General features: G+C 42.2%; 1 protein-coding gene across 6 annotated transcripts in view; it reads right to left on the reverse strand.

Moving 5' to 3' along the window:
• Positions 1 to 5,218: 5,218 nt before the first annotated feature.
• Positions 5,219 to 15,948, reverse strand: part of NYAP1 (neuronal tyrosine phosphorylated phosphoinositide-3-kinase adaptor 1) — a 331,064-nt gene continuing 320,334 nt past the window's right edge. For all 6 annotated transcript variants that reach the window (XM_069215640.1, XM_069215637.1, XM_069215642.1 and 3 more), the window contains 2 exons: positions 15,805 to 15,914; positions 5,219 to 6,437 (listed from right to left, as the gene is read on the reverse strand). In XM_069215640.1, coding sequence (XP_069071741.1) covers positions 6,180 to 6,437; positions 15,805 to 15,914 — 368 coding nt within the window. In that variant the 3' untranslated portion in view covers positions 5,219 to 6,179. The remainder of the gene's footprint in view (positions 6,438 to 15,804; positions 15,915 to 15,948) is intronic.

The following is a 15,948-nucleotide window of genomic DNA, read 5'->3' on the forward strand; positions in this document are numbered from 1 at the left end:
AATACAGCGGGATGAGTCCCACCACTGCATTTTTGGCAGTCAGACCTCTGCCTCCTGTGTAGTCCGACTGCCCGATCATGAGAATGGCGGTGACACCGCCTCTGGACCGCCACCACCAACTACATTTCTGCTACTGCAGTGGAGGCGGTCAGTGGGGGCGGGTCTGCCACATCAGGTGCCGGGCTGATCCAAACCTGCGTTTCAACTGACCATCACCTGACAGGGTCCCTGCCGGGTGAGGATCAGCGGAAAGGCAGGGAAAGGGCCACAACTATGACCCTAGGGCGATTATGTCCATCCAGAATGTTAGCTAAAACTCACTCCCAGACCCACAATGCCGACTGGTCAGGTACAAGCACTGTGTCACTTTCTAGGGACACAGTGCACCCAACTGGCTGGCAGCTCCGCAGCATGGTCGGCATTTGCTTCATGCTCTCACTTTAGCCAAAACGTACCGCCAACATGACTGCAGCGGCAACACACTGCCAGCCCCGCTGGGAGGTCAGAATTTGGCAGTCGGGATGCTAATGGTTTAGCAGCCTGTTCCCAACCGCCTCAGGCTGGCGGTGTGCCCGCTAAAGTCAGAATCAGGACCTAAGATTCTGAACCATGGTGGGCCAACCCACAAATTTAATTGGACTGTTGAAGGCAGGCACCTGGAAGCAATCTAACTTAAGATTGTTTAGAAATCACTATGTTCTAAATCTGTCTTGGTTGCCACAATTGGCGTCTTAAAAATAATAAAAAAGATAGCCTGCACACATGTGCAACAATTTTTCCAGAATTATAGCGCACTACCTTTTTTCATAAGCCAATGAAAGAGTTAATATTGAGATTGTTTCAGCCCTGCGTTATTGTTTTGTTACCTGCACTTGAAGAACTCATACAGTATTTAAGAACTTGGAATGCTTTAATTGAGGAGCCTTTTTGGATTATGTCAGAGTACTGCAGAGAAGATTTTGCATTAGGATTTAAGTATTACTGCTTTGGGCAAGCTGTGGGATGAGCTGGCTCTCCTTTATTTCTTTAATTTATGCATGGTCAGAGATAGCGGGACTCTGCTGGTCCGTTCCATAATATGGGAAGGGGTTGCGAGAAACACTCATGGAAGGTTTGCTTTTCATTTTCACCAACTTATTTGGTGGCCCTCATTTAGATGCAGTATGGGACTCTGAGAGCTTATCTGTAAAGGAGTACAAGACAATTGTAAAACATAAACTAAGGGTTAATAGTTTTGATCAAAATTATAATTAATTTCGGAGGGCCAAACTATGGCTTATACTCACTACTACTTTTACCACCAAAGTTGCCAAATGTTTATTATGATACAGCAAATTTGCAGCCTGTACTTACGCTATTGTTTTAATTATTCTGACAGGAAAGCAAGGTGCTTTAGAATTTGGTGTCCTTAAAGTCTGCCTGTCAGATTTGAGGGATAAGCCAAGAGTCCATCAAGCATTTTGTATGCCCTGGAATGGTTGCTATAACAAAAAGTATTTTAAAGTTATTCTTTAGTCAATTCAATGATATAATATTGAGACCAATAATATTATGACACTAGAATATTATGTCAAAAATACAGGGGGTCATTCTGACCCCGGCGGGCGGCGGGAGCCGCCCGCCTGGAGGGAGCCGCCATATGGCCGCTCCGCGGTCGAAAGACCGCGGAGGCCATTCTGGCTTTCCCGCTGGGCTGGCGGGCGACCGCCAGAAGGCCGCCCGCCAGCCCAGCGGGAAACCCCTCCCCACGAGGAAGCCGGCTCCGAATGGAGCCGGCGGAGTGGAGGATGTGCGACGGGTGCAGTGGCACCCGTCGCGAATTCCAGTGTCTGCAAAGCAGACACTGGAATTCAAAGTGGGGCCCACTTACGGGGGCCCCTGCAGTGCCCATGCCATTGGCATGGGCACTGCAGGGGCCCCCAGGGGCCCCACGACACCCCTCACCGCCATCCTGTTCCTGGCGGTCGGAACCGCCAGGAACAGGATGGCGGTGAGGGGGTCGGAATCCATCATGGGGGATTCCCAGGGAAGCGGAAAACCGGCGGGAGACCGCCGGTTTTCCTGGTCTGACCGCGGCCAAACCGCCGCAGTCAGAATGCCCTGCGGGGCACCGCCAGCCTGTTGTCGGTGCTCCCGCATCCGGACCGCCGGGGTCAGAATGACCCCCACAGTCTACAAAAATACCTTTATAAATATACATTATTTGTAAACTACCAAAATATCAAGTTGAAAACATTGTGGAACAGAATATCATAGAAAAAAGGCAGGTATTAAAATACTCAAACATACCATTCTTTGTAATTTATTGCAAATACTAAAATACAAAATAGTAATTTAAAATAAATTGTTTCAATTAGTAATATAAATTCGATATTTGAATATATACAGATATTCTCTAAAAAATATAAAAAACAATAATTAAACAATTTTAAAAAACATAAAAAATATTGGCAATATCTTAAAAGTAAAAATTAACAAACATGTTTAAAGTAAAAACATATATGGAACTCAATTTAAAAAATAAAATTAATTACATATGCACTAAATATATTATTATTATATATATATATATGTATATATATATATATATAAACATAATTCAAAATATATATTGATATAAAAAAATAATATTGAAATAAATGAGAAATTCCCATGAAATTTATTACCAATAACTAAAAAGTTAAAATTAAAATAAAACGTATATCATACTTAATTTAAAATACAATTGATATAAAAAATTTATAAAATATATAATTTGCTTGTAGAAAAAAATGTAAATTAATGAATAAATAAAAACAAGTGAAATTAAACAATGGTAGAAAAAGTACTGCACTTCAAATTAGTCTGATTTATTATTCTAAACCCAATTTAAGCAAATGCAAGAAAAGTGTACTTTGGAGGGGGTTAGATTTACTATTCCCACTTCAAAGCAAGCAAAATCATTGAAAGTGTTGGCCTTTGGACGGGTTAGATATACCATTCCCACTTCAACCTATGCAGCAGTAGGGAAAGTGTTGGATTTCAGAAGGGTTAGATTAAAGCCCTTATTATGAGTACAGTGGTCCTGGAACCACCGTACCCACAGTGGAGGTCCGACTGCCGCCTCCTCAGTTGTCTGACCGCCCCATTATGAGAATGGCAGTCGGACTGCCACAAGACCTCCTGGATCTTGGATCCAGCGGCGGTGGTAGTGAAAGCCATGGTCAGTTGCAGCAGTCCTGATGCCAGCACCTCCGTGCTGATCACGACCTGCCTTCTCAACTAAGCTTTTAATGGCAGGGAACCCGCCATGAAAAGCTCAGTGGAAAGGCAGGGAAGGGGCCCCAAACAGGCCCCTTGGGTGGATTTGTCCATTGGGCAGTGTATGCCAGCACTGTTGGTGCACAACATTGTGTATGGCAACACTGCATCGGTCGTGCATCTGGTGCTGCACTGCAGCATGTGCTTTAGGCTCACTTTCTGAGCTGAAACATGCCACCTTAGTGACACTGCCAGCCCGGCAGTAGTGTCATAATGAGGTTGGACTCCTGTACTCGTAATCAGGGCCTTAGTATTCCCAATCCAGCATAATCATATTCAGGGAAAATGTGATACTTTGGTATAGTTAGATTTACTATTGCCACTCCAATCTTTACAACAATAGTAAAAGTGTTGGACTTTGGAGGGGTTAGATGTAGTATCCCACTCCATCATAAGCAAAATAAGGAAAACGTTTGTGCTTTAGAGGAGTTAGATTTACTATTCCCACTTCAATGTAAGAAAAAGTAGGGAAAGTGTTGGTCTTTGGAGGGTTTAAATTACTTTCCCACTGCAATGTAAGCAAAATGAGGAAAAGTGTTGGACTTAGGAGGTGTTTTGATTTGCTATTCACACTTCAGTGTAAGAAAAAGCAGAGAAAGTGTTGGATTTAGGAAGGATTTGATATACCATTCCAAATCCTAATCAAGTAAAAAAAAAAAAATCCTGACAACATAAAAATATTTAAAACATGTTTAAAAATGCTTTATAATTTAATAACATTTAAAGTAATTGAAAAAAATTAAATGTATAAATACAAAAACACTTTAGCAAATACAAAAGGAAATAAGATCATTTAGAAGAAGAAATCCAGCGAGAAAAAATCCTTTAAAATATATTATAAATTAAATAATAATATTAGAATAGTAATTAAATAAAACAAATAAACAAAAAACAATGATAAACAGAAATTTCATTTTAAAAATGTTGATAATAATTACAGTTATCAACAAATAATTGACACAACAATTAAGCAAATAATTTAAATAATTAATTACCAAATATGTAATTCACACAATAAATAGTGTAAAATACAACAAACTATAATTGACTATTTAAAGAACTTTCTACCCTCTTCCCCTACATAACCAGCTACCTGCTACTAAATTATAAATGTAAAAAAAATGTAAATTACACAATGAAACTTACATACTATGCTAAAAAATATAAAACAAATATTATAATAATGCTAATACCTAAAATTAATATAACTAATACATTATATTAATTCAAAATAATATTTAACACAGCTATATTAAAGTAGGTGGAACAATATACAATGCTATTGTAGAAAAACAATAATATAGACATAAAGAACAAATCGTTACCTTTGTATTCTGTTTCTCAATATTTTTGACTTGACAATATTTTTGACACAATAGTCTTGCAGCATGATATTTTTTAAACAATATTTGCAACATTCACTATGTTATCTGAATTCAGTATGTACGTAGACACAGTATATCTTCTACCCCTTCAATATCACATCAAACAGCACTGTACTTGTGTTGTGAAATTTATTGACTTACTGTTTCATAGTTATCAGTATTGGAATGGGGGTGGCAACCATTAGAGAACTTTTAGATTGCATGTGTTGGTGCATTTCTTCATTATTCTAGCATTTTCAATTTTAAATCGTAAACGTTCGAAATCAAATGTGTTTTATATTATTTTTTTTGCTATATGCAAATATGACTTTATCTGACTGTATTCATGTATGACCAAACAACTGCTCACCGACTGTACTGAAGAGTATACATACTGCCACTCCTAATTAAATGAGACAGATAGACAATGGCCTGCCCCTTCCTCAAGTGCAACCTGCTGCTTGCCTGTGTGTCACAGCTTGGTTTCCTGCAGAGGCAAGGACAATATCTTCACTTCAACAGTATCATCATGCATTTCAAAGTCAGGCGTTTAATAGAGTAATGTAAACTTTATTGAGCGGTGTCCGCCATGTATACTCTACAAGTGGCTTAGGAAAATCCTGTACTTTCCCTCTCAACAAAAACTGTACTTACACTTCAGTCATCTCCACAAAGGTTTAACTGGGCGGGGCCTTGCCTTTCCTAACATTCCGCACTACCCTCCTGCATGTATCCTGCCTGGAAGCACATCCCTGTTATATTATGGTTCGCCCACTTCGTCCCGCTGCGCCCAATACCTGGCCTTAAGATGGGAACTATACTACACCCCTGTTATTTCCAATACAGCATCATGATGCCCTACCAGAGGCACGGACAGTGGGGATCTGGCACTATTTATAAATTAACATAAATAAATAAATAACATTGCAGATTAATTACAATACATTCTGCTCCGCGGGCTGGTAATGGGACGGATGTCTCTTCCCAAGCCCTCCTGCTGCTGTCTTCATCCAGAGACCTTAAATAAATGAAAAAGAGCCCGGTTTGTGGCCAGGACTACCTGTAGCCAGGCCCAACTCATGAAAGTCTGGGGCATTCTGTTGCTAAACATCAGGAAGTCCAAAATATGGCAAAACATTTATGGGCACATTCCGAAGACCAGAGGCGCCTTGGAGGAGCTCCCGGTGAAGCTTCCCCCTCTCCAGTGTTCTTGCTTTGATACAATCTCCCTCCCACCTCCCCCCAGCATGCCAAACAACCCAAAGATCTTCTTTCTCTGGGGCCAGGAAATATGGAGAACCTAGTTGTTTTTGTGCCATCGCAGCCTCAAACAACGATGATAAAATATAAATACGACGTCACTGATATTGAATCAGAACTAATTTCCTGTTCTTTTTAGCCCTATTTGGCAAGGTTTCCTGGCAAGCCCCAGGTCTGCGGGGGTCCGCCCCTGCGGCACTGCGGTAGTGTCCGCGGCACGGAGTTCTCTGTGTCGGCCGAAGGACCAGCGGCCTCTCATATTGCTGTGTCCCACACCACGGCCTGCTGTCGGCGGCATGGCGGCGTGCCTGTCTTCCTGTTTTCGACGTTTTTCCTCCAGCTGGGCAAGATGGGCATGCTTTCCTGCTTGCAAAGGCTTCGCTCTGGCTTCTGGCGGGCTTTTATCTCCCGGCACAGATACCGCTTTCTCTCGATCACCTCCAGCAGTTTTCCATCCCGCTCCTTTCCCCCCTGAGGGGCCTGTGGCTGTACTTCCTGCTCTTGAATGAGACTCTGGAAAACAGTACATTACTAAGGTCAGCTACCAGAGGCAGGGTAATCACCAGTGCAAAATGTATATACATTGACAAAAGATAACGTTTAAAACCTTCAAGATGGAAACCGGTATGAAGTAAACACAGAAAACAAACATTTGCAATGCAATAGGTCTCGCATTTGCTTGAGCTAGAGCTATTGGTTTTGTAAATGCATAACTGGACTTTTTCTGCCACATAAATTGGTCAACCCTGCATATAACTAAACCACTTCCATTTACCTTCTTCCTCTATCTGCAGCAAAAAATGAAAATATTGCTATAATTATTGTATTTATTTATATCATTATTTTAAGGTCCCCCCAAGATAATGTGGGGACCCAGGGATGACCTAGACAGAAAGAGCCCATCCCATTGTCCTAGGCCCACCTCATAGTGAGTTATGGGCAAAAACATTTAGTAAAAGGGATGTCCTGCAAAGCATTATGATGCAAGTTTCTGAGTGCAGCGAATATTGTAGTATCTTGACTGTGAGGAAACCCCCTAGAGAACAAAACTACATGAGAACTGAATGGCAGGATGTAACTCAGTGTAACCATATATGCCCTAGAGCTCGTACTGCATTACACATTTTCATGCCTAGCAGGTCTACTAAAATAATATTACAAACAAGGCCCTTAAAACAAGAACTACTTCCAGCTGTAAAAAACAAAAGTTTCACCAAGGAGATAACTTAAAAAGATACTGAATGGTGGGAGGGGTTATTATTTTGGGATCCCCCCCAACATAGTGTGGGGACCCAGTGATGGCCAAGACAGAAATAGCACGTTGTGCTGAACATTTTTATGGTGGTCCCATTGTCCTAGAACCACCCCACAGTGAGTTTTGGGCAAAAATGATTTATAAAAGGAAAGCCCCGCAAAGGCATTATGGGGCGAGTTTCTGAGTGCAGTGAATATTGTAGTATCTTACCCATAATGCTCAAAACAGCCCCTAGAGGGCACCACAATATAAATAGCATTTGTAAGAAACCTGATCATGTAACCATGTAGTCAGCCCCTAAAGAGCATAACCACCTGAAAAGAGATTGGCAGAATGTAATGCAATGTAATTATATATTTAGCCACTCAAGGACATAGTACCTTACACATTTGCAGCCCTATTGCAATAATATTACAAACAATTAACTTAAAACACAAAGCACTTCCAACTATAAAACAAAAGTTTCAGCCATGAGAGACTTAAAAAAGACAGTGAATGATGAGAGGGGTTATTATTTTGGAGTGCCAACTAACCTAGCGTGGGGACCCAGAGATGACATAGACAGAGTGTGCCATGCTGAAAGTTTTGATGATGGTGCCATTGTCATAAGACCACCACACGGTGAGTTATGGGCAAAATGTTTTGTAAAAGGATTTCCCAGCAAAGCATTATGGGGCAAGTTTCCGAGTGCAGTGATTATTCTAGTATCTTGACTGTAATACTCAGAAAAGCACCCAAAGAACACCACAGTACAAATAGCATTTGGAAGAAACATGTAACCATCTGGTCAGCCCCTAAAGGGCATAACCACATGAAAAGAGAATGACAGACAGTAATGCAGTGTAATCATATATTTAGCTCCTTACATATTTTCAGGCCTATTGCAATAATATTACAAACAAGGCCCTTAAAAACACAAAGTACTCCCAGCCATATAAAAAAAAAAAAAAAAAAAAATAAAGGTTCCACACATGAAAGCTTAAAAAGACACTGAATGGTGGGAGGGGTTACTACTTTGCTCACCCCCAACCTAGTGTGGGGACCCAGAGATGACCTAGTCAAAAAGAGTGTGTCGTGCTGAATAGTTTAGTGGTGGTCCCATTGTCCTAGGACCACCACGGTCTGAGTTATGGGCCAAAATGTTTTGTAAAAGAAATGCTCTGCAAAGCATTATGGGGCGAGTTTCCCAAGTGCAGTATCGGCTCTCCTGCTGTAGTTGAGTATTTCTGTGTCTTTTCTGTTTAAAATGCACCAGTTTGTATATTTTTCAACTGCTAAGCTTGTACATAAGTGGTATTCACGTAAAGCACTCCTCTGATCAAGTTTGCTCTTTATGAAAATTCACGTACGTAAGTGGTACTCTTGTAAAGCGCTCCTCGAATTTGCGCTATATGAAACTTCCCAAAAATGTAATATAAAAAAAAACAACCCCTCCTTGCAGCCTTTGGGTGCAGACAACACAAAGAAACAGTAGCATGCCCAACAACAAGGAAGAGGAAGAAACAATCGGACATGGAGAGCGAAGCAGAGAGGCAAACAAAAAATGAAAAAAGTAGTGCGCCACACTAAGGTATATGGCCGATCATGCAGTAGTTCATGTAACAGGGTCGGTTTCCAAGGCGGTAACAACACAGCCTCAAGTCGGGACAAACATATAGCATTTATCTATGAAATCAAGGGAATTTTGAAAGGCAGGCCAAGGAATGAATGAAAATAATGGGCATGAGATGGGTGTAGTGAAAACCCACAGAAGTAGATTACAACATGTTGAAGAGAGCGCATCGCTCTGCCAAAGCTCACATGCAAACCAAAATTGTCCAATCCTTTACCATGAATGTGGTAGTTCAATTTACCCTCAAACTCTTTGGGCTTTTTTAAAAACAGAAGTGATAGAACAAACAGGGTAGGTGCATAAATCAAAGCCAAGGGTACAAGATTTGCAAACCAAGGAACTGGGAGGATATTGCGAAAACACTGGTTTTACAAAATTAAACCTTTCAGGCCTGGCAATTGCATCAAAAAAGTAAGCAAAGTGTGTATTAAAAATGAAGACAGTGCTGTTTCTTTAAGATTAACTAGTACCTAGTGCAGTCAGGATGGTCATAAATACTTGCCTGCGGGGATAGGAAGCCATGACTTTACTTCTCTGCCGCGTCATTGCTTCACCCAGCTGCCGCAGAACGATTTAACCCCCTAGCATGTTTCTGAGAGATATGACCTGCAGGTTCTTTTTGTGGCAACTGTGATCTTCAGTCAGGTGTTTTCTACAGTGCTAGTGCACCACAAGAGTACTGGCATGCTTTACAGAGGACACAAAGCAAATACCATCAGTAACAGAACTGAAGCAAATTACTAGGGAACCCCTTAAAAGATCTACATCAGAGCTTCACATACAAACATCTGACACAATAACGCATTATAGTTCTTTTTATTTACTTTAGACTGGGGCACATGAATCTGAGAATGACCGTGGAGAATGGGAAGCCTAAAAGGGGCTCTCTTCTGGTTGAACCCCATGTGCAGGGAGTCTTAAATGTAGTGGAGCGAGAGTAAGTTTTAAAGACCCTCTGTGCTCTTGTTTTCTTCCTGAAAGTACCTCAGGTCAGGAATTCACAGCAACAAATTCGGCCGATCTCTTCATAGACTAATGTCATCTCTAAATTTGTTGGACATCAGTGACCAACTGAGTGTGCAGTCATCTCTTTAAGTGACAGAATAAGGTTAAAATATTTGAGGTTCTATATTGGCTTGGTCTTGTGTCACAGACTGACCTCCACGGAATATCCCAGCAAGAGAATCAACATCAATATTCAACAATATGGTGATGATAGATGACTTTCCCTAACTGACTCCTCTGCTTCAGACATTGGGCGCCTCAACCACTGCATGCACATCATCCAGACCTGGATGTCCAGCACCTACATCAAGCTCAACCCACCAAGACAGAATTTGTGTCATTTGCCAAGAAACACGGACCCCAACTTTTACTAAATGCCTAATCACTTGATTCACACTAGACACCAACCTAAACCTCAAGGAATATATTTCCAAAAACAAAGATGGGCTGATACTAGCTCTTGTTTCTAAATAAAGAGAAACTGTTCCTCACATAAAATGTGACTTCAGAACTGTTTTTCAAGCACTACAATTCTCACATCTGTATAGTGGTAATGCCATGCTCTATGGCCTCCCAGATTCCACACTGGCACCCCTTAAATCCATCCTACACACCCCAGCACATCTCAGGCAGGGCCTGAAGACGTATTTTTACATCACCTCTTTTCTTATCAACCTACATTGGCTCCCCTTGCCAGCCTCCACCAGCTTCAAAACCAGTTCCAGCATTTACAAAGCTGTTGTGACCAACACCCCTGCTTATCTTGAAGACAAACACCATCTCACCTGCAGCCAGGAATTCAGACTGCAGACTAAGAAGTGTAACATATTGAAACCAAGGCAACTGGCCTTTCCATCTATGCACCCAGGTTCTGGAACAACCTCTCTGTATCGATCAGGACAGCCCCAACATGGCTCCATGTTTTTAAAAAAAAGTGAAGATGCACCTCTTTAAAGAACACTACATCATAATGCAGTAGAGTGAACAAAGCAGTGACGTGGCCTATCACTTGTTGACGTTATGCTTGTCTCTGACCCTGTACGGTGCTCCACTTCCTTTTGGCTAGGTTTGTGTTGTAGAAATACCACATACATACCAAATACATACAGTTCCCCTTCCTTTCTTTTCTCCAAAGGTGACATATTTCAAATTGAGTGGACCTCAGGTTCGTGGCTTTTTTTACTTCACCAACGAGTTCGTTTTGAGGAATTTTTGATTCAGCAGGTAAGTAATGGTTACTTACTTGTAGTCCTATTTCTCCTTATAGGAATCTTCATTGTATTCATAAATGTTAGAATATTTTCTCACTGCATGTGTGGACACTAGAACACTTCATCTTAAATATTATTTCATAGAATTATGCACACGTTGTCTATATGATAAGCAGCACACTTCATGCGCCTTTCTACGGCAAAATGTTTCTGGAATGTTAGATTTACAGAACAGCAGCATGCATCCGACATTCAAAATGCTAACAAAACCTGTCTACTATTGAGAGAAACGTGCAGCCTGAGAGGTTTCCATTGAAAAGCTGTGAAAATGCACACCTGTCCCTTTGGGTCCAGAAGCTTCAATGCCCACAATGCACCGTACTGGAATGTGTCCCTCAAAATCAGTTCTTTTTTTGTAGAGAAGATGCGATAGCTGCTTTTTCAAATGAAGAAGACAAGCCAGCCAGGGAGGTAGGTGGGTCATTTATGACTTCAGTGAAGATTGCTAGGATACAGAACTAGTTCTACAGGTAACCATTTTTCTACATCGTAGATTCTTCACTGATAGTCATAAACAATAGAGTAGAATAGCCCGCAAAGAGATTATTTCTTACTATGGCTCTTAAGTATAAGAAACAGAAGTTAAATAAAGTGTTGGGCCGCAATAGTAATGACACTTGGCTACTTGAAGAGATTCCTCAAGGCGGCTTGACCACCTATAGAGTCAGTCTGATAGAGCGAATGTAGGCAGTGGTGCTTTGTGAAGGTGTATACTGATCTCCATGTGGCAGCTTTGCAAACGTCAGCTAACACAACATTTCTGAACCTAGCTTTGGTAACTGCTTAACATTAAAATGGGTATTCGGTCTTCCTTGGAAACGTTTCTCTCCTTCCTTGTAGCATGAAGACATGCATGCCACACTCCATCTGCCAATAGATTGTTTGGATGTGACTACACACTGTCGGATAGCACAATAGTTAACAAATAATTGGATGTTCTCAGTAACTTTGTTTTACTTATGTAGAAACAAAGAACCCCCATTAGGTCTAATGCATCCAGTGACCTTGCAAGTATAGGTAATGGATTGGGGAAAAGGCAGGGAATGTGATTGTCTAATTAGTGTGAAATTCCAACCACACCATGGGAAGAAAGGATGGGTGCGTTCTCACAACTGCACTATTTCCATTAAAAACTGTGTATGTTTTTTACAGCACAATGGGCTTGTAGCTCGCTTGTCCTATGGGCACACATTATAACAATCAAAAATTCTGTGGTATGAGAGAATCTACAATGTGATATTGCAACTAGGCTCAAAGAAAGGACCCATTCATTTAAGGAGAGATACATTCAGTTCCCATGGAAGAGATATTGTTCTGATAACAGGGAACTATTTTTTAAGCCACCCAAAAATTATTTCATTACCAGAATCTTGAAGGTGGAGGCTTGACTTGAAGACTTTCTGTAAGCCATAAAAAAAGTCATTGTACGTTTATGGAAGGGAATTACAATTTGGATAACGCCCAATGCCAGAATAAATTGGATGTTAATGTCTTCATAGCATGATTGGGTAAATTCCATTATTCTGGCACAATATGCAGATTTGTTTGAATTTCAGTGCATTGTATGCTCTTGTTAAGGGATGTTTTCCTTCTTTCCGAATTTCCATACCTGCTGGTGGTAAATTCAAACGCCCATACTGTCTGATTGCAGGAGCCTTGCTGCCAAATTCAATTATGTTAAGTTTGGAGGATGTAATTGTCTATGAACCATGGTTAGAAGATTTGGCCTGCATGAGAGGCCTTGCGTGGCCTGATGGATAATTGTAGTTGATCTAGGTACCTGATCTAGGTACCACTATTACACTGGCCTTTTAGAGTCCTCCGTCAACAAAGTGTGCATAGTTCCAACAGCACTGTGGGACTGAGCGGCAGCAGCATAGATTAATGGCTGTTAATCGGTAACCAGCTGAGCAAAAGGGCACTGTCCACTGGGCCTGGCTCTCGAACTCTGGATGCAAAGTCGTGCATTTTTTGTTTTGAACTGTTACAAAGAGGTCTCAAGACGGAGTTCCCCGCTGTTCAATGATATTTTACATGATTTAATCATCCAGAACCCTCTTGTGATTTCCTTCGTGGGATCAACTGAAGAAGTCTGCCTGCTGATTCACAATGCCCGAGACGTGCACTGCTTTTAGCATAAGCCCTCTGGCTATGGCCACAACCAGATCTCCTGTGCTTCCAAAGAGAGTATCTCGACATGTCGCTTCCCTGTTCGTTTAGATAATATTTGTGTTATCAGAACTGTTTTTGTCAACAAAGACGGAAAGAAAGTCTTAAGAGCAAGGCGGAAAACTCCAGCTACCTATAGTTGATGTGATGAGTACAATCCTTGCCTGTGCAACAGCCTTGCACTTCCAACTGTCCCACATGTGCTCCACTTACCATAAGCAATGCAGTTGGGACAATCGTCTGTGATGATGTTTGCTGCTGAAAGAGAGCTCCTCAGAGGAGATTCTGTCATCTGCACCACGTATGAGGAAATGCTTGCGTCGAATCCCAGTAAAAAAATGTAAAAAAAGACAAGCAGCCAGGGTATAGACACCCTGAGCCCTTAGCTCTGGTTGTGGGGTCTCAGAGGGACCCCACAGAGCAAATAAGCATAAACAAAAACAAGTTTGCGGCAGATTCGCGATATTTGCAAATTTGTAGCAAAAAAGAAGCATGGGCTCCCGTGCTTGTTTAGTAATGGGTCCCCAAGTGGGCCACGTCCCAGGGGCATTAATACTTTTACCTACCCAGGGCGATTTTTATGATATTGACGGGGGGCGTGGCCCCCTGTGCTAAGGGTACCACCACCACACTGGGGCAAACAATAAAAATAAGTAAAGGGGGTCTGTTTCAGACCCCCCTTAGCCCCGGGGACCACCATCTCCCAGGGGCACTTTCTAAATCTGTTGCATGGGGAGCTGGAGAGAGGGGCGCCCCCCCTTCAGCCCCGGGAATCACCACCTCCCCATGGCAATTTCTAAATTTGCTGCGGTGCTCCCCCCTCCCCAGAGGCCTCCTCTTCATTGGGGCAAACAGTAAAAATAAGTAAAGGGGGTCTGTTTTGGACCCACATTTGCCCTGGGGACCATCACCTGCCCGGGGCTATCTCCATGTTGGAGCGGGCCACGCAGCCCTCCACGAGGAGCCACTGATGGCCCTGGAGACCACCATTCCCCTTGGCCGGCTCCTCTATGTCCTGGGGTGCCCACCCACGGGACATAGCAGTTTGCTATGGCTTGGCCGCAGCTTTGAAGCTGCAGCCAAGCCACAGCAAACACTCCACTTTTTGACAGCCGGACCTGTAAACCAGGTCCGGCTTTCAAAAACTGGAGCTTTTACCTCTGTCCCCTGCACGTGTGAAGGGAACAGAGCTGAAAGGTTTGCTTCAGCAAGCACGGAGCTGCTATTAAAGCATCTCTTTGCTTGCTGAAGCAATAGCACTGCAAGGTAAGACTAGAGGTGCATTTCCCTAAATAATAAAAACAAAATAAATAAATATTTAGGTACCATGGGGGAGCCCTTGAGGGCTCCCTTCCGGTCCGACATAGCCCATAAAGGGCCAAAAAACAAATGAGGGTAAAAAAAGAGGACGCAGTAGCTCAATGTGAAGATCGTAGACCTTCACACTGAGCACTCAAGGTTCGAGTCAAGTTGGATTTGCTTCCCTCATTTTTTTCTTTTTAAGTACACATTATTTTAATTTTTTAAAATGACACATACATTTTATATTTGAAATTTTGCACAAATATCTCATTCCAAGTATATCATTCATCAGTGCCTAATAAACTTGCTGTCTCTCTCCCTCTCGCTTTTTCTCTCTCTCTCTCTTTCAATCAATTTCTCCCACTCACACACACACACTCTGACACTTACACACCCACTCATAGACTCACTCAGACACTCACACACCCACTCACAGACCCACGCAGACCCTTGTGCACCCACTCACTGTCCCAGTCAGACCCCTACGCACCAGCTCACAGACCCACTCGGATAGTTACACACACACTCTCAGACCCACTCAGACTCACATAACCACTCACAGACCCATTAACAGCCTCATGCACCCAATTACAGATCCGTGTACACAGACACACCCACTAAAACACTGATGTACGCACTCTCACACACAGACAGACACTCTCCAGCCACTCTCACCTCCAGATACACCCTCTCATGCCTATTCTCACACCCAGAGAGGCAGCAGCCAACTCCTGCTGTGCACGCCCAAACAGCCTTGCAAAGCATGGGGTTGGGTGGTTGGTAGCAGGGTCTGCCTGCAGGCCAGGTGTTGCGGGCAACCTTTGCTGCGCATGTGTGAAGGGGGTGCAAGGTTGGGTGCTTATAGGGGGTTCGCCTCTGCGGCCAGGCTCTGTGGCGAACTTCTGCCTTGCGCAGCGATGCTTGGATTAACATATAGTAATGAAAATTAATGTATGATAAAAAAATATTGCAATTCACTGAAAAAGACAAAGGTTACAGGGACATTATAGTTAGGAAAAAGAATTTAAAAAACAACAGAAATTCAAGGACGTTATAGTTAGGCTCACATTTTAAATGTACAAAACCATAAAAATTCACCATATATATATATAGTATATATATATATATATATATATATATATATATATATCTATATATATATTCACTTAAAAAAACAAAGGTTACAGCAACGTTAAAGTTAGGCAAGTCAGAGAAACGTATGCATTCTCATCAGAGACCTCCAAAACTAACCTTGCCATCTCTTACCTGAGCTGGAGTCTCCCTGCCTTGGAGAGAGTGTCTCTGAGCGTGAAGAGCTGCATGGCGCACCCCAGAGGTGGAGGCGGAGCGCCCCAGGCGGTAACCTCCTGCCAGGTCTGAGGAAATAAAAATAAATGAAATATTAGAACA

The sequence above is a fragment of the Pleurodeles waltl genome, chromosome 12 (assembly GCF_031143425.1).
Source record: "Pleurodeles waltl isolate 20211129_DDA chromosome 12, aPleWal1.hap1.20221129, whole genome shotgun sequence".
Classification (NCBI taxonomy): domain Eukaryota; kingdom Metazoa; phylum Chordata; class Amphibia; order Caudata; family Salamandridae; genus Pleurodeles; species Pleurodeles waltl.